General features: G+C 43.5%; 3 protein-coding genes across 6 annotated transcripts; 2 read left to right on the forward strand and 1 right to left on the reverse strand.

The window, feature by feature from the left end:
- The first annotated feature begins 1162 nt into the window (after nucleotides 1-1162).
- LOC124660429 (centromere protein C-like) lies at nucleotides 1163-10216 on the forward strand. 4 transcript variants are annotated; one of them, XM_047198242.1, is made up of 16 exons: nucleotides 1163-1335; nucleotides 1514-1677; nucleotides 1824-1909; nucleotides 1988-2090; nucleotides 2523-2722; nucleotides 2796-3397; nucleotides 3500-3724; nucleotides 3816-3846; nucleotides 4898-4971; nucleotides 5247-5361; nucleotides 7160-7242; nucleotides 7402-7504; nucleotides 7992-8074; nucleotides 9024-9135; nucleotides 9242-9349; nucleotides 9751-10216. In XM_047198242.1, the coding sequence occupies exons 1-16, from the start codon at nucleotides 1207-1209 to the stop codon at nucleotides 9873-9875; spliced, it is 2343 nt and encodes a 780-aa protein (XP_047054198.1). In that variant the 5' UTR covers nucleotides 1163-1206; the 3' UTR covers nucleotides 9876-10216. The 4 variants fall into 4 exon arrangements, with proteins under 4 accessions (XP_047054198.1, XP_047054195.1, XP_047054196.1 ...); XM_047198239.1 differs by lacking the exons at nucleotides 1163-1335; nucleotides 1514-1677 and having other exon boundaries at nucleotides 1792-1909; nucleotides 9030-9135; XM_047198240.1 differs by lacking the exons at nucleotides 1163-1335; nucleotides 1514-1677 and having other exon boundaries at nucleotides 1792-1909; nucleotides 8040-8074.
- A 6404-nt stretch (nucleotides 10217-16620) lies between these two features.
- LOC124663527 lies at nucleotides 16621-17499 on the forward strand. The gene has a single exon (XM_047201219.1). It carries the CDS (start codon nucleotides 16621-16623, stop codon nucleotides 17497-17499), a length of 879 nt encoding a protein of 292 aa, XP_047057175.1.
- A 1855-nt stretch (nucleotides 17500-19354) lies between these two features.
- Nucleotides 19355-20898, reverse strand: LOC124667834. The gene is made up of 5 exons (XM_047205076.1): nucleotides 20772-20898; nucleotides 20580-20666; nucleotides 20090-20160; nucleotides 19952-20017; nucleotides 19355-19856 (listed from the first exon to the last, which is right to left on the reverse strand). Exons 1-5 carry the CDS (start codon nucleotides 20833-20835, stop codon nucleotides 19599-19601), a joined length of 546 nt encoding a protein of 181 aa, XP_047061032.1. The 5' UTR covers nucleotides 20836-20898; the 3' UTR covers nucleotides 19355-19598.
- Between the last annotated feature and the right edge of the window lie 6680 nt (nucleotides 20899-27578).

A 27578-nucleotide genomic window follows, 5' to 3' on the forward strand; every position in this document is an offset into this window, starting at 1 on the left:
ATCTATGCAAGAGCGTGTGTAGGATGATGTGTGTATTAGATGGAGTAGCATGGTTTTAGTGATTCAATAGTGACAACAAATTCATAATCTATTATGGCTTTGCCTTTTTCTTTTGCTACCTCGCTAGGGTTAAAGTGAATGCATGTGCTATGTTCGTCACGTGACAAAAGTGATGATCTTGTTTGATCAAGGTAGCATATTTGATATTCAAACATCATGTCAAAGTACTTATGGCTATGCTCTGTTAATAATTCTTAATACAAGATTGCATGGAGTTTTCCCTTTTTTGTGGAGTATAAGAGAGATGTGTTGCATCATCTCTATGTTAGGATGTGATGCCCATATGAATGTGTATCTTACTCATATTATTATTTTGCATCTTTATATCTCATTGATGAATTAATATATGTCCACTACAACTTAAAAGAGAGAATAGCCAAGTGAATCCATGAACCCCGGTCCACTTTTTATCATAAGAAACACATTTATATTGCTTTTATCTTGTTTTCTATTTGTTGCACTATTTTAATTCGAAAATACATTTTTTTCTTATTTGCATCCAAAACATCAAAAAGAATCAACCCCTTTACACTTATTTTTTTTACTTAGTTACTATATTTTATCTAGTTTTACTCGTTTTATTTTTACTTGTGTTTTATTTACTTACACGAAACTTTGTGCTTGACAACACACAATGAAGTTGAGGACACACAACTTTATTTTACTTTACAGGATTGCTAGAAAAAGAGAGAAGAGAATACTCTTTGCTCAGTTTCCCGAGAGTTCGATATAAACCCTCGAGTCACCCTCGTGGGGAAAAAGAACAACACCAAAGTACCAAACAACGAGGTCTGTCTTCCCTCGATGCAGAAAAATGGGCTTCACATGCTACTAAACAAAGTGTTTTTTTTTTTACCCGGAACGTGTTTCATCTCACTCAGGCTATCAAACGTGGCCGAGATAACATGACCCAAATTAGCTGCAGCTGCTCCTACATGCTCTCAGCGCAGCGCCCAAACAACCCAACAACCAAGCCCCCCCCCGTCGCCCTCGCACTCCCAGTCTCCAGCGCAGCGCCGCTCCCCGTTTCGGTTTTTGAATTCCCCCAATTCCCCAACCCACGCCGCACCTGAGCACTCCTCTCGCCCCCACGGCCCCAACTGCCGCCCCGCCGGCGGCGAGATCCAGGCTTTGCGCCGCCTGCGCATGGCCTCTGTCGACGCCGCGGGTGACCCCCTCAGCGCCGCCACCTCCGCGACCTCCCTCCTCCTCCGGACCCTTGGCCCCGCCGCCGCCGCCGCATCCCCCTCCAGGGCACTCCTCGACGGACCGCTGGTACGCGACCCTCGCCTCGGGAACCCACGCGCTTGCTTGCTTGCGCTTGCGCTTTCTTGGTTGGATTCATTCCTAGTTCGATCCCGTTCTGGACCGAGGGTTTCCTTTCCCTTACTGCCTACCGCAGTCTCAGTGATTGCTGGAGCTAGCTAATCTCAAAGCGTCTGCTCCGGTGCAGAAACGATCCAAGGAGCTGATGGAGCAGGCCAGGCACGTCTTGAAGGAGCGGGGCGACATCCACAAGCTCTATCAGGACGACGGACTGGCTGTGAACGGCCAGCAGGGCAGAAGGCCTGGGCTGGACCGCAAGCGGGCTCGATTCTCCCTCAAGCCCCCCGAAAGGCAATTCACTTTTGCTTGTTCCGAGCTATTACTTTCGGATATCACAGCTTATGGAACGATATGTTCATAAGCCAGCCGTATTCTGCTCTAGTGAGCTGTGTGTGAATGGAGTTCCAATAACTTGGTTTGGTGCTACTCTTCTGCAGCAACCCTCTGCAAAACGTCGACTTCTCTAAGTTGTCAAGCATCGAGGATCCGGACGAGTACTTCTCAACCTTGGATCAGCTTGAAGGTAACCCTACCACTGCCTTCTAATGGTGCTACTAAGTACTGTAAATGAAAGTAGCGCTCTAACATATCGCGAATGCAGAAGCTGACAAGGAAATGAAAAAGCTAAGAGGCGAGGTTCCAACCGAAACAGCAGATCATCATCGCCCTATGGAACCACCCAAGAAGCGGCCTGGTATGGCAAGGTATGCTGCCTTTTTCATTCCATGTCTTATCTCATGAACATGAACGACTCCTTCTAACTTATATTAATCTTTTTTTATAAATAAAAAGAGACTATTCATATATAATGTGACCTTAGAACCATTTGTATGCCATAGTTAAGCCTTACCCATAGCCTCCTGTTTTAATTTGGATTTATTTACATACTTATCATTTTTCTGTTGCTTATGAGTTATAATAGCCACTGATTGAAGACCTCAGTAAGTATAAGAAAGTCTGCTTTATTAGCTACTCCCTCCGTTCCATATTAGTTGACTAATATGGAATGGAGGGACTAGTTCCTCTAAACCTGTCATCACTTTACAAATGGTATTTGTTGTTACCAACTTGTCATACTCCTGGAAGCGTTTATCATAAAAGGGAATTGACCCATGCTTTGCTTTCTTAACTGTCAGGAGAAAATCAGTCTATTCTTACAACTTTAGTGCGGGCATGGATACCCCAGATGTTATTGAAGCCCCTTCACAGACAGAAACTATAACAGAATCTCAGTCCACTCAAGACGACATGTCTCCTTCAGTTCCTGAAAGAACCAAGCTGCCCGTTCCTTCAAGTTCTAGCCAATGTGATATACCAGATGTCCCAGCGAGACAAGGTTAAACAACCCTCCTCAAATCTGTTGCAACTATTTCAACCTACTTTTTCTTAATATAATTTCCCCTCTACAGATTCATTTCCTGAGAAGGGTAAAGGTGCTTTGGATGAATTATTGTCAGCATTCAAAAATTTGGATGAAGACGAAGAGGAAAATCTAATACGGAAGACGTTAAACATTAAAGAAATAAGCATAGGAAAAGTTTCTCTCCCCGACTTATTCAACAGTCCTGATGATAGGCCTGTAAGCAGCACTACTACAAGGAAACATCTGACGAGTGGCCATGCTCCAGAAATATCTGTATCGGGGAGCCACCTCGCTCGAATTTCAAAATGGGAGAAACAAATACTTGGCAAAGACACTCTTAACAATAAAGCAGATCTTTCAGAAGACGATGAATCTGACAATTCTCCAGGAACTGTTACAGGTAACCAATCGTCGAGGCACAGTCCTTATGATTCTGTTGTTTCGATGGGTGGTGAGGCCTCTACTGGAAGGGAGATCCCAACTTCAAGCACCAAATCTCCAGATCATGTTCTTGAGCCTGTAACAAACATTCCCAATGGAGTCTCAACAGATGAAAGTGAGCCAAGAAGTTCTTCATTTGGTTTGTGCGTAGATAGTGAGGTTGCCAAAGAAAAGGATGCATCTAGCGGACACAATGTTTCATTGGAGGTAGTTGCTATTGAAAGTCTTCTTACCTTCTCACTTGTTTATTACTGAACTTCTTCTGAACCATTGACTTCACGGCACATTGTGTTTTATTTTGTGCTTCAGGAAAATGATCTGCCAATGGATCACTCAGTTATTGAGAGGGAAAATCATGAACCAACAATTTCTTCTCCACATCTTTTGGAAGGTGATACGACTGAAGTGCTGGGTAGCGAACAAACAATTTCTTCTCCTCATCATTTGGAAGGTGATGCGACTGAAGTGCTGGGTAGCGAACCAGGTAGAAATGCGTCTGCATTGCATGGTGAAGATGATAATATTGAACATCAGGTGAGTTCCTGTACAAATTGTGACTGTCAATTATAGACCCCAGTCCAGTGTGTCTAACATGTATCAAACTTTGATTCCTACTGTGTGACAGGGAGGGGTTGGAGGGGACGGGCGTGTTCAAGGTACCTATTTTCTTTGCAAATTTGGGATGAACTTATGCCATCAAAAGAGTTACTCCCTCCGACCCATATTAGTTGACTCCACCTTGTCTAGATACGCATGCGTGTAGTCTAAAAAATTAACTAGATATATACGAATCTAGATAAAGTTGAATCAAATAATATGAATCGGAGGGAGTATAACATTTTGCTCATCAGACCTGGGAACTCAAGGTTCAGCAAAATAGAGAGAAACAATCTCTCGTTTTTTTTTGTTGTACCACTGTTTCTTCCCAGTAGTAGCATGGACTTGCATGCTTAAAGAAATGAGATGGTAGTTCATATTTGCCGTTGCTGAAATAGTTAAAGAAACAATGTTGCAGTACATTATCATGAAATCTACTGTGTTGTGGGCTTGCGGCATATCAATTTGCTAGTTATGCTATTTTGGAGACAGACATACTATACATCGTGGCTCCTAGCAACCTTCCGCACAAAGTTTGTGCACACTATTTTGGAAGTGAACAGCAAATTTTGGTAGTAAGAAGAATCATCTGGTGCATGATGTCAGATGTTTGTTTCTAAGGGCTTGGGACCTATAAGGATGGATGCATTCCTCCAAAGAACTGTGATCACATAGAAGTATTTGCTTTGATTAATTACATGGTCTTTCTCTATTAGTTGATCAGATTTTATTTTCATGTAATGTTACGTCTTCATCATATTCGTCAGTAATGTTTGCTCGCAGTAGCCTTACATGCACAGTTCAGCAGTAATTGCATTTTTTCTTTATGGGAAACTTGTACCCTCCAGCACCACCACATCTCATTTTGTTGCATTTACAATTTTACATGCACATAAGTTATCTCAGATCATTAGATGACTTAGGAAGCACTCACTAACATACTAGTCCACACTATCGTGACATACAGTTTTCGCAGTAAGGTAAAATGTGTCAAGTATTAGGTCTAAATCATATTTCCTTCTGTTGAGGTCTAGAAGACTTCCTAGCGTGTATGTTTTTTTATACATCACTTTCTACCCTTTGTTGAGGTCTAAATCATATTTTCTACAGGCGAGCCAGTCCATCCACCGGAAATCCCTCCAGACACACACAATCAATCTCATATTCAGGATGGAAACATGGAGGTTGGCTTCTTTCACTATGCATTATTCTCCTTCGGAATTGCTGCTGTAAAAAACTGTGCCTGGTCAGTTTGGTTGACTGGCACTTAGTTCATCCTAGGAATACATCACTTTTTTGTTCTTCAGAATTGCCACTGTAAATAATCTTATGAAATTAAGTAATAACTTATTAGGTGTGTGTCTTCCTGCGCATTCTTGTCTTAAATGTAGGAAAAAGTTTAAATATTTATTGCCTATAAAGCAAAAGTTTTTTACATCTGCCTTTTTTGGACTTCCAGAAACGAGCAGTTGATACAAGCAATGAACACTCCCTGAGCATAGATGGTAAGCAAAAGGCAGTTCAAAAAGGAAAAAACAAGAAGCAGCCAGCCAAGAGAGGAAAAAGAGTTCCAGGTCTTACTTTGGCCTATTCTACTTTCTATTTATACTTACTGATTTCTAATGTGTGCATCACCCTTTAGAATGATTCTGTAAATTAAGAATCAGTTGACATTTAGGTACAGGGATTGTTCCTAGCCAGGGATTGCGCCATCATTGGATGGTGCCACGTGTGTCTAGAGAATAAGAACCGTGCTTTCATGTGCCACATTAATAGTTTTTTATATCCCTTCCTCTTTTGCTAATGTTTTTATAATGCTAAAAATAATTTTATAAAGTTTTGCCAGCTTATTTAAAATCTGTTTGGTGTTATGTTGTACCTTTGGTGGTGTTTCTTGTACAAATATTACTATTCTATGCCACCTTTTTCTACTTCATAGCTGTTCGTATATAGTTTACAACTTAATTTTTTTTATTCCGTGGAGTTCTGAAAGAACCTAGGTAACTACTTCCATGAGGATGGCCAGTAGGGGATTAGGGAATAGAGCATAGGTTGGAGAGGACGAACGAGAGAGATAATAAATTGATTAACTTGTAATAGTTGATGCTCACAGTGCCCCTTATGTAGGAGTACTTACTTGACTCGTTAAGTAAATAATTCAAAGCATAGGAATGCAGTCTCCAACTCTACAGTCCATGCAAATTTGAGCTGAACTTATACCTTGAAAAGACTTCCACAGGTTGTGTGTAATGCCGTGGACTCTGGATTCAGCAAAAAAAGAGAGAAACCAATCGTATTTTTGTTTTCTTCCAAACTACATAACCATGGCACCAAACTGTTGACATGACTAATTTATACGATAGTATAGATTTGAACGTTGTTCATGAACTTCGGACAGTTCACCTGGGACGATGCTTCTGTCTCGCCTCTTAGGCAACCTATCATTCTTTAATCCCCTTTACTTTCAGCAACATCCTTTGAAATGTTGTAACAGCAGGCAAAGTCCAAAAGTTGTTTACTAGTCAGTGGCCTACTCTATTGGTATTCTTGTGCAGTTATTGGCTTATAGCGGTGTTTTTCTCCAATGTTAATATACACTTAAGTGCTTAAACAAATGAGTTGGTAGTACAGATTCTGGAGAGCAACCTTTATGTTGTGTTAGAAACCTATTTAATGAAGCAAGATGATATTGTATTCTCATGACCTTGTTATGGCATATCAGTGCTAAGTTTCCTAATGATGCTATTTTGGAAACAATACATATTATAATCAGCATAGTTTGTAGGAATATCCTGTACAGAATATAAGCATGCTATTCTGGACCCAAATGACAAATTTGGGCAAGGCAATCCAATATCATTTTCTGCATGAGATCAGACGGTTGTTTGTAGCCAGGATTTGGGACCTTTGTAGGATAAGTGCGTTCCTATAAAGAGGCACCGTAATGCAGAAGCATCGGCATACTCAAGACCATGTAGGGCTAATCTATATGTAGGCACCACTTTATGTGTACATGGTTACATTAACACTGTTTTACTTGTTTCGTGAAATAGCATAACGGTAACCTCTTACAAATTTTATTATCAGACATCAAGATAGTAACAGATGGTGACATGTTGATGTTATTCAGTAAAACTTTAATTTATTGAAGTCCTGTAGAAGTAGTAGCCATAGAGTTTGTCTGTCTTTCTATGTATGTAGATTCAAAATTTGCCACCATTTTATAGTGTGGTAGGAGCGAAATGTAAATCTCTGTCAGTTGTTTGAGATTTGGAGTTCCATATGCTTTGTGTGAGCCCATAACTCATTTTCTGTGCCATTTACACATAGACGAGTCATCTAGTCTTGCATTGAAGCTTGTTTTCTTCACAGATAAGCCAATCCAGACACCAGAAATACCTCCAGAAGATATCGATCCACAGAATGAATCTCATATTCATGAAGGAAACATTGAGGTAGAATTCTTCATTAAACACTATTGTATTTTTAGTCAGTCTTTGATATTGCAGGCAGCTGCAAGGAATTGAGTTTAGATTGTGCATTTTCGTAAATATAGGAAAATTACATATTTTCCTGCTCTCAGTGGTTTATGCTTGCCTTCTTTTGACTTCCAGAAACCAGCAGTTCCTGTAAGCAGCCAACTCAAGGTTGGTAAGCAAAAACAAGCTCAGGATGGGAAGAGGAAGCAGCCATTGAGGAGAGGGAAAAGAGGGGCAGGTCTTACTTCTGCCTATTCTGCTTCCTGTTTATGTTTAATAGTTTGTAAGGCATGTAGGCATGTACTCTAGAACGATTCCTCGTAACTTAACATTTAGTTACTATTTGGCTACAAGGATTTGTTCTTAGCTAGGGCTAAGTTTCTTCGTCAAATAGGACCACAGCCTTTAGAGAGCAGGATCACACTTCATGTGCTTCATTAATAATATATCGTACATATACAACCTGTTCAAGTATATCGTATATATCATGTACTTCATGTGCTTCATTAATAATATATCACACTTCATGTGCTTCATTATTAATAATATATACATGTAGTGCTACAAAAATCTTATAAATCTGCAAACTGATTTTAATTTCCTTTTGTTACTATGTTGTACCTTTTTGTAAAGATATTGTATAAGCTGCTTTAAATTACTTGGATGCAAATTTCACGACTTAACATTCTTCTTTACATGGAGTTCTAAAGTATATTTTGTTACAGAAGAGGCAAGCGACCCGCTGGGAATACCCCCAGAAAATTGTGATACAGATACTCAACCTCATATGCAAGATACAAACATTGAGGTAGGCTTGTTTCTTGAACATTGTTATCTCTTAGCTGCTATACAGAAACTTCTGTCCTTGCAGTCTTACACATGTCACATCCAGTGAGCATCACATTATGTTTATCTGTACAATATAGTAAGGACGACATAAAGACAGCTAGAAAAAAGTGTATGGTTATCATGTCAAGCACATGTTATTTATGAGCATGAAGATGCTAGATAGCTCAGCCTTAGCACATCATGCCATTATCCATATTTACGGGGCTAAGTGGCCACTTCTGGTTTTAGTAGTGTAATGTTACAGGCCAGCCATGCTAGTGCAAAACAATACTTTTGTATAAAAGTCACCAGTAATTATTGCAAGTAGACGCTGCACAAGGAGAGTAGAATAGAAGAAACCTGGTCGGATAAAAGTTTAAATAGTTATCTTATAGCACGTTGTGGCCGTCAAAAAGTGTCACACTGACAGTATCTATAGCACCTCGTGGCCATAATAAACTTGCGGATTGTTCTAGGGTCACAGCAACCGTAGCAATGCCTCCTAGGTGTGCACATGTACAGGGCAGCAATCTTGCACATTGGAGTGCTAGAGTATGTGCAGCTGTAAACATTAGTTTTTTTACATCTCCATATCTATGGTCTGTAAATCATTATCAATGAATACATGTGCTCGTTTACAGTTCATATGTGTTTTTCATATGGTTTATGACCCTGGCTCAGTTAGATTAACATCATAAACATAAATATAGTCCCGTACTTGCCAGTCAATATTAGTGACATACAAAAAAGGGATAATATATAAAATATAGTTATTGCCTCTAGGGCACATCACCATAGGTAGGTGCGCAACTTGTCTAGGTCCTTGCATTGCATGCACAACAAGCAATCGGGAGTATTAACCTCCTGTTACACAATTTTTTTTTTAACTTTTGAGTTTTGAGTATTCAACTTTGCATTTGTATTCCCAGCAACAGACAGTCGGTACAAGGGTTGTACAGTCCCCAAACAATGGCAACGGGCGAAAGGAAACTCAAAGGAGAAAAAAGAGGCAAGAATTGCGTGGAAGGAAAAGTCTGACAGGTTCTACTTCTGCACATTGCAACATGGGGACATTTATTTTTTTAAACAAATACGACTATATTGTAAAGAAACTGATGATCTTTTCTACTGTCATGACTGCTACCAGCATTTGGTTTTTCGTGGCAATCTGGCGTTAGACGGAGCACAAGAATCCGGTCAAGGCCTTTGGAGGATTGGCGTGGCGAAAGATTTCTATATGGCCGTATACATGAGAGTAAGTACACCGATATTCTTTTTGCTGGGAATAAAATGCTGCTTCCGAGAAAGTTGTATACACTCATTAAATATATCTGTCTACATATATATTTTCCTAACAATGCATGTCATCTGAGGACCATTGCCTCTTCGACATGGCTCATGCTTACTAGTTATAATGGGGCTTAAACCAAAATTTAAATAATGCAATCATACCGAAGCTAACTTGCTACTTGTAAATGCGAAATTGCCATCTTGCTAGTAGCCTAGCACATTTAAACTTGTTGAGAGTAAAAGACTGACACTAAGTTCTGTTGTGAGATGTACTTCCTGTCTAGGTACCCTTCTGTTAGTTACTGCAAATATGATGCAAATGTTCAATAACATCAACATTTGATTTGAACCCCAACCTCTTTGCAGCAATGTCCACAGTCATTGGCATTAAAGCATATTCTCCCAGTGAAGACGGCAAGGCTGCATTGAAAGTGAAATCCTTTGTGCCAGAACAATATTCAGACATTGTAGCTCAAGTTGCAAAGTATTGAGGTTTCTGGCCTTTGACAAGCGCAAGACAGTGCCACTTCGCTACCCTTTGGCAGCGTTTCAGGTGCATCGTCATGCTGTACCATCTATCTATGTAGAAGAGCTGCAGTAGGTGGCTCGCACAATGTAATGCAACCATGCTGTAGGCCATGTGCAAAAGATGGATGTACTAGTGTAGAGACGACCATCATCTTTACTGTTGTTGGCTGTTTTTAGTGTCATTTCTGGATGACATGGAGGTTAGAAAATATGTGTATTATCTCTCTTTTCCTGTATGGCTGGATTCCCTTCACCGTATGATAAAATTATTAATGTTTCCGACTATCGTCAACATTTGTGTTTATACTCGGAATCTGTCAGGTCCCTGTCTGATCAAAGGGCTAAGAAGAGTGCACCTGTTGAAGTGGTGGTTATTAGTCCTTAAGATTAGTATTTAATTCCTTGTTATTTAGCTGATGCTTTATTAGAATTGTAATGGCAACTTAAGCTTGAGCCTGCCCTATCTATATAAAGGGCAGGTGGGGTGGCTGGGAGGATCAAGCATAATACAATATCTCTACTTTATTTGTTGTCTCCTTCCTTCCCCAATCGACGGTCTGAGCCCGGGGTGCTCGTTCTTCCCTTTCCCTTTCCTTTTTCTGCTGATCGTCGGTGTCCTCCATCAGGGACCTGACAAAGTGGTACCAGAGCCACCGTTCCTCCGGCCACGCACCGGCGGCGCGCCCTCCCTCCCTCCCAAAACCCTCTTCCAGCCTCTCCCGCCGCACCCCGTTCCTTGAACCAGCGCCTAGCATCCCGCAGCAATCCGCCGCCGCGTATCCCCTTCCTGCAGCACCCCGCCGTGGCGTATCACGCCAATCCCACCCAGCCGCGACACCAACCGCTGCTCCCCGCGCCAAAAGCGCCCACTTTGCGGCTCCAGCAACCGCACCGCGCGCCGGACCGTCCCGCGCCGCCGCGACCATGTCGCACCGCTCCAGGTCGGGCTCCCGCACCAGCCGCGACGGGCCCATCCTCCGCTCGGCCTCATCAACCGACGCGGAAATCGCCGCGCTGCGCTCGCAGCAGCGGGCCGACCGCGACGCGCGCTCCGTCGGGCGCCGGCTACAGAAGCACCAAGCGGAGACGGCCGCGTCCATCGGCGCGGTACAGAACCAGATGGAGACGATGGCGCAGCTGCAGACGCAGATGGCCGCGATGATGACGCACATGCAGGCCAGCCTCGACCGTCTTGCGCCGGACGAAGGTACGATCACCACCGCACCCCCTCCCGCGTCCTCCCGTACGTTCTACTCGCCACCATCTCGACCAAGCTCCACCCTTTCTCCCATTCCGGAGGTGTCAACTCCCCTACCCACTCCCTACTCCGCCAATCCACCACCTTTCCCACCGAATTTGGGTCAATTCGCCCCGTCACAGCTTCCACTACAACCATGCACCCAAGGTGTTCGACACAAAGCCGCAGCCTTTACATACACCGCTCCAAGCTGCTTCGTCTTCCCAAAACCACATCAGCCAACACACCACACCAACCTCCCAGCCTCAGTACTACCAGCAAGATCTTCCTCACAACCAAATACTCCCAGTTCAACAAGACACACGAGCCTATAGTCAAAACCACAATCGACAAAACACCTCTTACACACCCACCACACCTCCAGATACCCTCCAGCCAAGACGGTCAAATGACCTCCCTCCAAATAGCACCTATCCCAACAACACCAACTACCAGCTAGAACCACAAATTCGCACACCACATGTGGAGCTACCTAGTTTTCAGGGTGATAACGCCAGAGCATGGATTTTGGAAACAGAAGATATTTTCAAATTGGTGGGCATTACTGGTGAAGCTCGTGTCAAATGGGGCGTAGCACACATCCGTGGACAAGCAAAAATATGGTTGAGTAGCTCCGGATTAGATCTGCAGCAAATGTCTTGGGCAGAACTATGTCAAGTCCTAATCGAAAGATTCCCAGATACAGTGACAATCGATCCAATGGAACAGTTGCAGCAGCTGAAACAAAACACCACTGTGGAGAGTTACATCAATGGTTATGAGTCGTGGATGCAGGTTATGAAGCGAGGACGTGCATACCTGCCCCTGGACTTCTTTGTTGACAGGTTCATCAGTGGGTTGAATGACAATATAAGGCACGCAGTACAATGCCAACGCCCAGATTCCCTTCTATCAGCTTACTGGTGTGCAAGACAGTATGAGAAGAACCACAATGCAAATGCAGTGGTAGTGAAAAGAGCTCTGCCAATGGGTCAAGCACAACAAGTACACGCAAGGAATGGTGCTCCAAGAGACAATCAACAAAGAAATGGTCCGGCCAGAGACAACCTTGTACGCAATGCAAGACCAAGAATTCCTCGTCCCTGCTGGTATTGTCCAGAAAATTATGTCCCTGGACATAGGTGTCCAAATATGCAGCGAGCTATAAATATGTTGATTATGCAAGAGTATCCTGATACTGCAGAAGTAGAAAACGAGGAAGAAATACAACACTTGCTACTGGAAGCAATCCCAGCTGTAGAAGCACCAGCCATAATAGCACACGAAGCACAAGCACAGAATGTCCAACAACCAGGGGAAGATGAGGTCAACATGATGGAAATTTCTGCGGCAGCATACAATGGTTCAACGGGGAAGTCGACAATATCCCTTCTCATCCATGTGAATGGAGTTCCAGCTATTGCTCTAGCTGACACAGGTAGCACCAACACCTTCTTGGACAAACAATTTGTAATGGACCACAATATCAACACTACACCAATGCCAGCAAGAAGAGTGAGAGTAGCAGGTGGTGGGATTTTGATTTCGGATGCTATAGTATATAACCACCAATTTCTGATCCATGGCAAAGCATTCCAAGCTGATTTCCGTGTGTTGGAACTTGGAGGATCTGATGCAATCCTAGGGGTAAATTGGTTCAAGCTGCATAATCCGGTCACATTTGACTTCATTGAGAGGACCTTGACAATTGGATCAGAAGGACAAACTCACACATTCACTGACCATCTGGTCCCAAATGAGGATTTAATGGTATCAGCTCTGGAATGTACCAAACTACTAAAAGACAATGCAACTGGTTACATCTTACACAGCATGGAGGAGGTCGAGCAACATTAACGAATTGGAGACCACAACAACACCTAGTGAATTCCAAGAAATACCGCAGGCCTTCTCCGATGTATTTGCTGAACCGTAAGGGTTGCCTCCACATCGCAGAGTCTGATCATACAATACCCCCGCTGCCAGGATCCAAGCCCCCAAATATCAGACCCTACAGGATGTCTCACAATCAGAAAAATACGATTGAAACCATCATCACTCAAATGCTGAGAAATAAAGAAATTCAAGCAAGCAACAGTCCTTTCTCCTCCCCAGTTATCTTGGTGAAGAAAAAGGATAAAAGTTGGAGATTGTGTGTTGATTTTCGCGGCTTAAACGAGCTGACCATCAAAAACAAATTCCCAATACCAGTGATCGAAGACCTCCTTGATGAGCTACATGGAGCAACAATTTTCTCCAAGCTGGACCTGCGTTCGGGATACCATCAAATCAGAATGAAAGAAGAAGATGTGCACAAGACTCGCCTTCTCCACTCATTTAGGCCATTACGAATATCGTGTGATGCCCTTCGGGTTGAGCAATGCCCCGGCTACCTTCCAGCACCTAATGAATACCATCTTCGCCAAGCACCTCAGGAAGTTTGTCCTTGTGTTCTTCGACGACATCTTGGTCTATAGCACAAACACAGCAACACAAAAAGCACCTAACAACGGTGTTACAGATCCTCCGAGAAAACCAGCTCAAGGCCAAGCTAACAAAATGCACATTTGGACAACTTCAAGTGGAGTATTTAGGTCACATCATATCAGGCCGGGGAGTGGCAACTGGACCCTCGAAGATCAAGGATATTATGGAATGGAAGACACCAAAATCTCTCGAAGCAATTGCGTGGATTTCTAGGCTTAACAGGATACTACCGCAGATTCATCCAGGGATATGCCAACTTGTGCCAACCACTGTACTGACCACCGAAAAAGGACAGCTTTACTTGGGGCACCACTCGAGAAGAAGCTTTTGCTAAACTTAAGCAAATAATGGCACATCCACCACTGCTCAGACTTCCAAACTTCACCATTCCTTTCATATTGGAAACGGATGCATGCAAATCCGGATTGGGAGCAGTACTAATGCAAGAAGGCAGACCTATAGCTTTTTATAGCCAATGTCTGGGTCCTAAAACAAATGCACAATCAGTCTATGAGAAGGAGGCTTTAGCTGTGCTCCATGCATTGAAGAAGTGGCGTCATTACTTCTTGGGCAACCAGCTCATTATCAAGACAGATCAGCGAGGCCCTCAAATACTTGGGAAGCCGGAGACTTATTGAGGGGATACAACATAAATTAATGTCGAAACTGCTGGAATTTGACTACAAGATTGAATACAAAAAAGGAAAAGAAAACAAAGTTGCGTATGCATTATCAAGGCAATTTCAAGATGAAGAGATTGGTGAAAATAGTAACCTGACAGCTTGCCAGCAGATATCTGTCTCCATTCCAACTTGGTTACAAGAAGTACAAGACTCCTATGCTGGGGATGAACATTGCATCAGGCTTCTTCAGGACCTGACACTGAATGCAAACAGCCATGCAAATTTCACCATGCAATCCGGCATACTGCGCTTCAAGGGTAAAATTTATATTGGCAACTCTACCAATCTGAGAGAAAAGGTGTTCGATACATTTCATTCATCACTCTTTGGTGGCCATTCCGGAGTGAAAGTAACCTTGCACAAGATCCAACAAGTGTTCTATTGGCCGAAACTCAAGAACGACATCGCCACCAAGATATCAGCCTGCCCAATATGTCAAATATCAAAGACAGAAAAGCTGCCGTATCCGGGACTACTCCAACCTTTACCAGTACCAACACGTAAATGGTGCGCCATAAGTATGGACTTCATATCTGGCCTACCCAAGTCAAGAGGAAAAGAAGTGATATTGGTGGTGGTTGATCGCTTAACCAAGTACGCCCACTTTATCCCATTAGCCCACCCATATACAATCCACACGGTGGCAGAGGTGTTCATGTCCCACATCATCAAGCTTCATGGACCACCGACAAGTATAGTCAGTGATAGGGATCCCATTTTCACAAGCAAGTTATGGAAGGACCTATTTGCAACATTCAACACCAAATTGAACTACAGCACAGCATATCACCCTGAATCGGATGGTCAGACCGAAAGGGTGAACCAGTGCCTTGAGCAATACCTGAGATGTATGGTGTTTCAACAGCCCAAAAAATGGTGTGACTGGCTTCCAGCAGCTGAGTGGTGGTATAATTGCTCCTTCCACTCATCTATCAACATGAGTCCCTTCCAGTGCCCCGTATGAATACCCACCTCCCTTGTTGCAAAACATTCCAGTACTCATTGGAACTACAAGCAAGAAGTGGTTATCGACGATCCTGGAAAAAGGGAACATGGTCACCTTGTTGCAACAAAACTTGGCCAAAGCACAGCTGAGGATGAAGAAATACGCTGATGCAAAGAGAACGGAAAGAACATTCGAGCTTGGGGACTTTGTTTACCTCAAGATGAAACCATACAGGGAAACAGCTCTAGGACTGCAGAATCCACCTAAGCTAGCTCCAAAATGGTATGGCCCTTTCAAGATAGTGAAGAAAGTTGGGGCAGTTTCCTACCAACTTCACCTCCCGGAAAACTGCAAAATCCATGATGTCTTCCATGTTAGCCACCTGAAGAAACACATCGGCCCCAAAGCAGTTCCGAATCCCACTCTTCCTATGGTCACTGACACAGGCAAGGTAAAATTTGCTCCCCTGGCAATTCTCCAACGCCGCATTGTGCCTCGTTCAGCTGGAGAGTATGATGTGCCAATTGCACAGTGGTTAATACATTGGGAAACAATGACACAAGATGAAGCAACTTGGGAAGATGCATCATTCATTCAGCAGACATTTCCAGAATTTCAGCCCTGAGGTCTGTGCTTGAGAGGAGGGCTCTGTCAGGTCCCTGTCTGATCAAAGGGCTAAGAAGAGTGCACCTGTTGAAGTGGTGGTTATTAGTCCTTAAGATTAGTATTTAATTCCTTGTTATTTAGCTGATGCTTTATTAGAATTGTAATGGCAACTTAAGCTTGAGCCTGCCCTATCTATATAAAGGGCAGGTGGGGTGGCTGGGAGGATCAAGCATAATACAATATCTCTACTTTATTTGTTGTCTCCTTCCTTCCCCAATCGACGGTCTGAGCCCGGGGTGCTCGTTCTTCCCTTTCCCTTTCCTTTTTCTGCTGATCGTCGGTGTCCTCCATCAGGGACCTGACAGAATCAGCTCCGGATTGTTGTTTTATATGTGCAGATGCTATGCGTATGTGTTGCCCGACTGGAAATTTCGCATGAGGTTTAGGCTTTTCTGCAGAGAGGTCACTAAAATTGCTCTAAGTCGGTCATGTCAAAATCGATTCGTCAAACCACCACGGCCCCAGCCAACAGGGCACTCCGATTCCGACTAGCAGTCGTTCTCTCTAGGACGGGACGGGAATTCGTGTCCGAGTCGAGTTCAGCTCTGTCTTGTTTCGATTGCCAATCAGCCAATATAAGGAAGCCATATGTGCTCAGTACGAGCACAACCAGATCGACAAGTTCTCGCAATCACATTATTCATCAGCGTTTGCAAGCCCGCCAGTTCGTGCAAGCGCAGCTAGTAGACATGGCCGCCGTGAACGAGCACGTCCTGCTCAGCCAACCCGACAAGCTGGTCCTGCTCGCCGAGATCCCGGCGGCAGATTCACAGGCCGCCGTCGTCACGTTCCGGCTGCTCGTCGAGCAATGCACCGACTACGGCGGCGGCACCATGGACGTCGAAACGGTGGAGGACGTGGCCTGCCGCGTGCCGCTCCGGGAGCTCGGCCGCCAGGGCGCCGCGTACCGTGCGTTCGGTGACCTCGTGGCCCGGCTCGACAACCCGATGCTGCGCCCGGAGGTCGCGACGGAGACGCGGAGGGCGGCGGCGCGCTTCCAGGCGCGGTGCGACGCGGCCGACGAGCTCGGCCTCGGCGGCGTGGAGTTGCGCCTGCGCGTCATGTTCATCGACGCGTTCGAGCCAGAGGAGGAGGAGGAGGACGACGAGGGCGGGAGCGACATGGAGTTCGGGGAGTTTGATCTGAGCGGGGCGCGGAACCTGCAGGATTATCAGCAGCAGACCGGCGCCGGACACGAGGACGACGACGAAGACGAGGACGGCTGCGGCGCGCAGTTCTCGGTGCGCCCGTACCGCGGCGGCGGCGCGCTCGCGGGAGAGGAGGGGAACCTGCTGCTGTCGGGCTTCGAGGCTCGCTCCGACGGCCCCGAGCTCACCGAGCAGCACGAGCTGACGTCGCACGACATGCGCCGCCTCGTGCACCTGGCGCTGGAAGGAGGCGGGAGCATGGAGGACGACGAGGCCTACCAGCGCGCCATGGCCGGCGGCACGCCCTTGTCGCGTGCCTCGCGCGCCGCCATGGTCGACCAGGCGCTGCAGTCCGCCAACCAGCGCCGCCAGCAGTTCCGATCGCCGAGCCAGGTGTTCCCAATGCGAACCGGATTCTGAATGCGTGCCGGATTGTAACTGAGTTTTTTACGCCTCTTTTTGTCGCCGTGTTACTCTTCTGTGTAATTGTTCTTGGAGGGTTAAACCTGTTCGGTCAAATTGTGTGTCCGACCTGATTATATGTATTCATGGCTTATACGATTTTTTTTTTGGATCATTATGCACTTTGGTACTGCTTGTTGCTAACCGAGTTTGTCCTGATTATTCCATGGACTCTGGCACTCTGCCCGTTCAGACTGCGACTCTTACCAGAAGAGGTTCAAAGCCTCACCTTCCATCGCTTCCATATACCACCTTCTTTCCCTAAAATAAGCCGTAATTTTTTTTCTAAAGTCAAACGATGTAAAGTTATCCAAGACTTATTTTATGGAATGGAGTATCATGGCCTTCATGGCCTCATCGGGCGCTAGCTATATTAGGGTTCCAAAACCCTAATTGTTAAAATGAGCGACGGTTGTTCAGTATGGCCCGATGACGATGGATTGCATTTGCGCCACCAAAAGAAGGGGATGTCGCGGCTACCACACAAAGAGATATACCGGATCCTTTCCCGGATAAAGGAACCCCATTATGGATCCGACGAGTAGGACGAGTCCATGGAGACCGACCCGATCGATCAGTTTAGTCTCAAAGCAATTCTTGAAATGAATGTCACGGTAAAATTTCACACAATCTTAGTTTCAAAGGAAAAAAACGCATAAATTACAATGCACTTTTACCTCCTTTCAAATTCCTATGCACGAAGAACGAGACCGAGGTCTCTAGTGGTCTCATGTGGTTTGATTTTAATTTGATCGTGTTTATTAGTAGGATTCATGTGACCAACCACCCATGTTTACAAAATTCTGGTTTTTTTTTTAGGTTAGGCTAGTTGAGTAGTTTTGATTAAGGTTTTATTAGTTTATTACTCGAAACTAAATCAAAGATTTTCAGGATACCTCCTTCTAAGAGTGAATCGAATAGATTATATATTAAAGATTAAAGTCGCGTTATAAGAGTAAGAATTCCGCGGGTCCTTTCCGCGCTAATCAGATAAAGTGGGTAAGGACCCGCTAAGCTCCTACTTTTTCATGTTTACAATCTGGTCCCTCCGATTACTATAGAGATGAACCCAATCCAGAATATGAACCGTAAAAGAAAACACCTACTAAACCAATCACAGGAATACCAGTTACAGTACCTATAAGCCAAAGAGGAATTCTTCCAGTAGTATCGGCCATTTCCCCTACTTTCCTCCACATTTTATCAAGTGGTCGTGCTAGAGACAAAAACAGTCATGGATAGTTATAAGGATGGGTATCCTTCCAAATGGGATAAGAGAATTCTTATTACTATCTTTCTTTCTATCAATTGAAGAAGTAATTGGAAAATAAAACAGCAAGTACAAAAATGAGTAATAAACCCCAGTATAGACTGGTACGATTCAATTCATGTGTTTTTTCTATTCTTGCGTTTATAGAATCCAACAAACATAACAAGCCTTGAGAGGAAAACATGGTTTATAGCTTTGTTGAATTTTAACTTCAGTGTGACTTTATTCTTCTTGTATATGTAAAAAAGAAAAGCAAAACACTGGTGCCAAAGCTTGCCCAGGTGCCAACTACCAAGTCCATAATTTAGACCATGTTCCAATTAAGTTAAAGGATTTCTGTAGGAACTTTGTAAGATTGCAAGACTTGGAAATATGATCTGCATTAAAAAGGTTAGCTAAATACTTCAACACTTCATGAGAACGATAATATTCATGGAAAGCAACAACAGCCTACAGGGAAAATTGCAGTTCTATGTGCATCTTTGGGAAGAACGGGACATGGCCACACCAATTCAGAATAGATGCCACACTGTATTGCCAGAGTCGGGGGCATGGTAACATTTATCCGCTAAGCATTACATGTCACAAAAATTAGGTGATCCTGAGCATTACACAAGACAAAAATTAGGCGATCCTGAGCATTACACAACACAACAATTAGGCAATCCTGATATCTGTATATTATAAGCTCTTGATTAGCATCAGGTCTTGGGGTACTACATTCTGCCGAGCTTTCTTCGCGAAGTAGCACAGCTCCTGCCCTTGTCTGTGAAGGATGACAAGGATCCTAGTTGAGAACAACAATCTTCTGTCTTTTACTCGGCTTCTTCCCTTTGACTGGATGAGCCTCAGGTTTGTCTGGATCGTCGCATTTATCTTTGCTAGACATGTCAGGCTCATCATCACTGTCTTCATCGCTATCATCTTCCGAGTCAGATGAGGTGCTAGCAAATGTCCTTCCTGAGGGTGGGAAGCCGCTCATTGTCGCTTCAGCTGCATCTACAGCTTGCTCCGAATGAAGATCAGCAACACCGAGAAGCAAATCCTGAAAACAGAATTGTGCTCGTCAGTCACCAGTTAGTGCAAGCGGTCAATCTACACCCCATGTTTGCTCTGCCATGTTTCAAAGATTAACTTTACCATCTCAATATATTCCTTTTCGTTTCCAGTAAGGGTTTCTATGTCATACTCCTCCGGAGGTTTATTCTGCACAAGCATAAATAGGAGTCAAATAACAGCAGGGACACAGATCTAACCCAAAACCAATTAGAAGCCTACCTGCGCATCGAGCTGCAATTTCTCGTTTGCTTTCGCCATCTCTCCCAGGAAATCCTTCACTTTTCCGAGAACTGAGCAGAATTGCAACACCCAAATTAAAAGGAATATTCAGTGAGCAAGTATATTTCTTCTTTTGGACATGTACACATTTGTTGAACCTTTTCGGTAAAATAAGTATGTTAGCCAATTCAAACAAATTGTTTCACACAAGGACCTACTATGTCAAAATAAACCCCCGCCAAGGCAGTTTTCCAGTCAGGCAAAAACCTAAATAACAGTATGGTTCGAGCATATTTTACGAACAGCTAGCAGGCTGGACAATGCCATTGACTAACGGGTTGGAAGGGCTAGGGTGAAACAACACACATGTTCATGGAATTCTCTGATGAGCTTGGGCTAAACAAACAAATTACAATCAGGAACGCATGCATACGGAACAGTAAATATTCCTATTTTCTGAGGTGCACGGAGTAGCAACAAGAATAGATACCTTGGCTCTTGGGGAGCGGATCGGTGGGAGGCCCCGCCTTGCGCTTGCCCTCCTCCTTGTGCTGCTCTCTTCCGGCGAGCAGCGACTCTGCAAATCACACAAACCCTAAACATTATTAGCAGGAAACCAACAGGATAGGAAGCAAAGGGGCGTTAGAAGAAGGAGGAGTGGGGACGGGGATGAGAGCGGCACCGATGAAGGAGGGTGGTTCAGGCCCCGATGGGAGGTCCAGGAGCTCCTTGCTCGGTTCCCCCATGGCTTCCGTGCAGACGCAGGCGGCGCGGTGAGCTTTGCGACGCGGCGGCGTGCGGGGAGCGGTCAGCGGGGAACGGAACGGTAGTGAAGTAGTAGGTCTCGGCCATATACGGCGGCCGCGACGCTCCCTGATAAATAGGTGGGCTGGGCCTATCACGCACCGCATGGGTTGCAGTCGTCAAATATAAGACCCAATCAAAGTTTTTTTTTTCCCTCAAAAAAAAAATGAATGTTTTTTTTTTGGAAAAGAAAAGAGGCAACAAGGCATTTCAACCTTGCTAAAAAAAGGGACTATACCCATCAACGGGTCAATGTCCAGCTAGGGACATTTCTGTAATCAACATGGCTCCGTTCACGTTGCTATCTGTAAAATGTGCTTAAAATTGCAGATAATAAAATGCCTCTTGTTCAAAAAAAAAAAAGGGACTATACCATTCACACATCATTTTCCTGCCACCAAGGGTCTCAGTTTGCAGGTAAAAAAAAAAAGGTCTCAGTTTGCGTTCCCTAAAACGTTTTGTGTCAAGCTTATGCTATAGTTCCCTTTGAATTTTTTCGTGAATTACGAAAAGATATACAGATAGTAGAATAGGAAAAAGGTGGATTAACACAATACCCACCATGATATCAATTAATATTTTTGAAAAAAGGAAAATAGGCCACAGCCTACTTTACTGTTCTACCTTTGGAGCATCTTGGTCCTCACATCATATTTGGTTTGGGGCCGCTCATCTGTGTTGTGCCAAACTTATTTTATAATATGCTTAATAAATAGTAATGTTCTTACAAAAAGAGTTAGCCAAAGAATAAAATCTAATGGAAGGTAGATTAACATGGTCCGCCACAATGCCCAATAATACTGTAAGACGGAAATGGGGAGTGTAACTAAGGATGGCAATGGGTAGGGTATGCGTAGGGTAGAGCAGTACCATACACATACCCGTATAGTCAACGGGTACAAACTTCTACCTATACCCCGTGCCCAAACTATACCCATACCCATACCCGGTGGCTACCCGTACCCATTGGGTACCCGGTGGGTAGGTCAAATTGTACACAAGTCACTCACACTTTTACATTTATTGATAACAACTTTTTATTAAATAATAAATTATCTCAACTAAATAACAAATAGTTGAGTACATAACAATTAACAAAATATAAAAATCACATTTTCATATTCTAACTCATAAGTAAACAAAAGTAGACGTATCACGTAAGAAATTGACAACAAATGGGCAGGGTATGGGCATACCCGCGGGTACGAGGCTATACCCGTGCCTTACCCATGACTTAACGGGTAGGATATGGATACTACACATGGGCATAAAAGTGTACCCATACCCCGCTCATGCGGGTACGGTACCCGTTGGTACTCGGCCATATTGAAAGGACACAGATGTCGACTAGAAGGGGGGGGGTGAATAGGCGATTTAAATTTTTACGAGATGGGTTTAACAAATGCGGAATAAAAGTAGCGTTTACTTTGTCAAGCCCAAAGCATATATACTATGGCTCACCTATGTGCACCTGAAAGGACACGGATGTCGCCTAGAGGGGGGGGGGGGGGGGGAATAGGCGATTTAAAACTTTTACGAGATGGGCTTAACAAATGCGGAATAAAACTAGCGTTTACTTTGTCAAGCCCAAAGCCTATATACTATGGTTCACCCATGTGCACCAACAACTTATTCTAAGCAAGAGTTCACCAATGTGCACCAACAACTTATGCTAAGCAATACAAGCAAGTATGTGATAGCAAGATATATATAACTTCAAGCACGATGGCTATCATAAGGTAAAGTGCATAAGTAAAGAGCTCGGGTATAGAGATAACCGAGGCACGCGGGAGACGATGATTTATCCCGGAGTTCACACTCTTGCGAGTGCTAATCTCCGGTGGAGAGGTGCGGTTGCTTAGTGCTCCCGAACGCCACAAGAGGCTCACCTTGAGGTGTGGTTGCTCGATGCACACCAACGCCACAAAGGCCTCACCCCAAGATGCGGTACTCACACCACACACCGAACGCCACGAAGGCGCCTCACCTAAATCTCCGGTGACCCTCGCCACAAAGGCCTAGGTCACGGTTCCACTAAGGGATTTCCTTCGAGGCGGAAACCGGGCCTTACACAAAGATTGGGGCACACATGCACAACTTAATTGGAGGCTCCCAACAAATCGCCACAAAGGCCTAGAATCCGTCTAGGGTTCCAAGAACCCAAGAGTAACAACTTTCTTGCTTTCACCTCCACGAATCACCGTGGAGAACTCAAACCGATGCACCAAATGCAATGGCAAGAACACCACAAAGATGCTCAAGTCCTTCTCTCTAAAATTCCAACAAAGCTACAAAAGCTATTGGGGGAATAAGAGAGGAAGAACAAATGAATTCACAAAGAACACCAAGATCAAGATCTAGAGAGTTTCACTCACAAAGAGATGGATTTGATTAGTAGAGATGTAGATCTAGATCTCCTATCTCTTTTCCCTCAAGAATATGCAAGAATCATGGGAGGAATCAAGAACTAGGGCAAGCTTTGAAGTACAACAATGGAGGGGAGAGAGAAAGTGAACCAACCAGCCCAAGGAGGAAGAAGGGGGTCTTATATACCCCCTCCCAACGAAATATGACCGTTTGGGGCCTCCCAGGCCGGAAAATCCACCCCCGGGCCGGATTATCCGCCCCCCGAAATTGCCCCTGAACTCGGGCCGGATATTTGGCCGGATATTTGCCCGGAATTGGCCATTCGGGCCGGATTATCCGCCCCCCCCCCCAGAAAACTGCAGAAACACCAAAACTAAAACGGGCATAACTTTAGCATTCGGACTCCGATTTTGATGATCTTGGGCTTGTTTTGAAGCTAGGAACAAGCTCTGCAAGATCATGCAGGAAACCATCATAGTCCAACAAGGGATGATAGAAACAAATGATGAAAGGTTTGACCTATCTAAAAAAGACATACCGGTAAAACCTCCAATCTCGAAAATGCAACAAGTTGCCCGTGCAAAAACCATTCTTGATGAACTAGAGCTTGTCATGAGAATAAGAACAAGCTCTAAAACATAACATGGATAAGATCCAAATAAAACCAAGAAAGATGATGAACCAAACTCGAAAACGCAACAAGTGATCTATGCGAAATCCGTTTTCGATGAACTAGAGCTTGTCATGAGAATAAGCACAAGCTCTAAAACATCACATGGATAAGGTACAAATAACAACCAAGAAAGATGATGCAAGGATGCAAAGGTTTGAGCTCTCTTCGAACGATACGATCGAGTTACTCACTCGAGAGCCCTCTTGATAGTACGGCAACTAAACTATAAACCGGTCTCCAACTACACTATGAGACCGGTGAGAAAGAAACCCTATCAAGAGCAAACCTTATACTTGCGCATTCCACTTGAGCTCGATGACGACGATCTTGACCTCAACAAGATGGAACGCCTTTCTTGCTTGTGCTTGCTTGACGAAGTCTTGTGGATTGCTCCCCCATAATCCACCATGGGAGAGCTTCTTCTTCGGCGCATCTTCACATAACCATGACCACCATGTGGATTGCTCCCCCATAATCCACCATGGGAGAGCTTCTTCTTCGGCGCATCTTCACATATCCATGATCACCATATGGATGGCAAGACTCAAGCAAAGGACCTCTTCGAGATGGCTCATCTTGAACTTGCACTTCATTTATCCATGGCAAGCTTCAAGCTTATGAACTCTTCGAGTTGGCTCATCTTGAACTTGCACTTCATTTCTTCATTCTTCATCATGTTGATGTCTTGAAGTAACTTGAGGGCTCACTTCATCTTCATCTTCAAGACATACTTGACACTTGATATCCTTCATCAATTTCTTCTTATTGCAACCTAATACAAACATGTTGATGTCTTGAAGTAACTTGAGGGCTCACTTCATCTTCATCTTCAAGACATACTTGACACTTGATATCCTTCATCAAATTCTTCTTATTGCAACCTTGAAGCCAACATATGGTTCAAGAATTGCCTATGGACAACTCCTACAAATATAACTCAATGCAAACATTAGTCCATAGGGATTGTCATTAATTACCAAAACCACACATGGGGGCTCCATGCACTTTCAATCTCCCCCATTTTGGTAATTGATGACAATCACTTTGAGCGGGTTTATATAAGGAATTTAAGTAACAAATAAGTTGAATATATAGAGCAAACTCCCCCATAATATATGCATGTGTGAATGATCTTGACTTTCATTGCATATATTGACATTCAAAGCCTAGTGGAGTTTCCTCTAAATATTCAACTATGCAAAGCAACAAGATGCAATGCAATAAAGGCACATGCTTAAGCACAAAGCAAAGAGATAACCAAATTCCATTAAACCCTCCAAACTTCTCCCCCATTGGCACCAATTGCCGAAATGGGTGAAAAATTTAGAAGGCCAATATAGTGAGAGTTCCTCCATAGCGTGTGCATTTCTCATAATTTGAGTGGAATCAAATGCACATATCCAATGACGAATATTCGGAAGGAATCACACTATAGATAGGATCAAAGATTGCAAAAAGATAACAAAGTCAAGAAGCTTCAACAAATGAAGCAAGCAACCAAATGAACCACAAAGAGGACACCAAAAGAAAGATAGATATTATGATAAGATCAAGAAGATTGCTCTAAATAATATGAGGAAGCTCCCCAAGGTTTGTGCATAAAACTAGACAATTTGCATTGGAGTATAAAGTGCACAAACATGGAATCATAACTCCCATAATATCATTCAAAAACAAAATATACCAAGTGAATCAAACTCTAATGATCACCACAAGATAGTGCTCTAAATCAAATGAGGAAGCTCCCCAAGGTACATGCATAAAATAAAATGTTGCATTTGAATAAAATATGCATAACATGGAATCCTCACTCCCTCATTTAAAACACAAACATTTGTAATAGATCATAGATAGAAAAATAAGCTAAACACTTGCAACAAACAAATAGCTGAGCAACAAGTAAGAGGCACCATAATAAAAAGGCTCAACCAAGATGATATGTGAAAGGCATGATAAAGCATATTATAAGACTATTACAAGGATGAGCAAAAAACATCATCATAGTCTTCAATGAATTATATTGCTTAGCATGACCAATCAACACACAATAAATAAATAAGATATCAAAAGGAGATGTATCATCTCTTATGTGTATAAGTTTCTCTAAGTGGGCAATATCACAAAGATATTTATGCACAAAGAAACATGCACACACAAAATAGATACGCAAGAAAAATAGTATGATATCCAAGACGAAGTCATGCAATATACCAATAAGAATTTTTGCTTAATAGCATGGCCAAAGGCTCAATTTTATCTTATTGTACATTCATGAACTTCAACCACAAACAAATAAAATACATCACAAATATCAACAAGGGATAGAAGATAGTTGGGATGCATTTGAGAAAGGCAACAAGTATCACAAACGAGGATACCAAAAGAAGTAACTAAATTTGCACTTTCATCTATATTGCACACGTGAGAGCCTTGAGGAATTGATATGCAATAAAATTGCTAGATAGGCATAGTTGGGAGGGATGAATCATGAGCATGATTTAAAATACATCCCAACAAATGCACTCATCTCAAATTACTCACATTCACAATAAAGAGGTTTCATTAAGACTTTTGCAAGAAGCACAACATTTGCAAATCAAGAGATTCATGCCAAGATGCAACCATAAGGTTGGATACAAGAAAAGTATGCATGAGAAGATACATGTTACTGCTGGCGTGCAGTTGACGTGGGAGTTAGAAATCTTTGTGGAGTAACTTTTCTTCAGGTCCCCGGCAACGGCGCCAGAAAAAGAGCTTGATGCGTGCAGTCGACACGTCCGTTGGGAACCCCAAGAGGAAGGTGTGATGCGTACAGTAGCAAGTTTTCCCTCAGAAGGAAACCAAGGTTTATCGAACCAGGAGGAGCCAAGAAGCACGTTGAAGGTTGATGGCGGAGGAGTGTAGTGCGGCGTAACACCAGGGATTCCGGCGCCAACGTGGAACCTACACAACACAATCACAGAACTTTGCCCCAACGTAACAGTGAGGTTGTCAATCTCACCGGCTTGCTATAACAAAGGATTAGATGTATAGTGTGGATGATGATGGTTGTTTGCGAAGAACAGTAAAGAACAATTGCAACAGATTGTATTTCAGATGTAAAGAATAGGACCGGGGTCCACAGATCACTAGTGGTGTCTCTCCCATAAGATAAACAGATGTTGGGTGAACAAATTACAGTTGGTCAATTGACAAATAAAGAAGGCATAACAATGCACATACATATATCATGATGAGTACTATGAGATTTAATCGGGGCATTACGACAAAGTACATAGACCGCTATCCAGCATGCATCTATGCCTAAAAAGTCCACCTTCGAGGTTATCATCCGAACCCCTTCCGGTATTAAGTTGTAAACAACAGACAATTGCATTAAGTATGGTGCGTAATATAATCAACACAAATATCCTTAGACAAAGCATCGATGTTTTATCCCTAGTGGCAACAGCACATCCACAACCTTAGAACTTTCCGTCACTCGTCCCAGCATTTAATGGAGGCATGAACCCACTATCGAGCATAAATACCCCCTCTTGGAGTCACAAGTACCAACTTGGCCGGAGCCTCTACTAGCAACGGAGAGCATGCAAGAACATAAATAACATATATGATAGATTGATAATCAACTTGACATAGTATTCA

This window comes from Lolium rigidum, chromosome 6 (assembly GCF_022539505.1).
Source record: "Lolium rigidum isolate FL_2022 chromosome 6, APGP_CSIRO_Lrig_0.1, whole genome shotgun sequence".
Lineage (NCBI taxonomy): Eukaryota > Viridiplantae > Streptophyta > Magnoliopsida > Poales > Poaceae > Lolium > Lolium rigidum.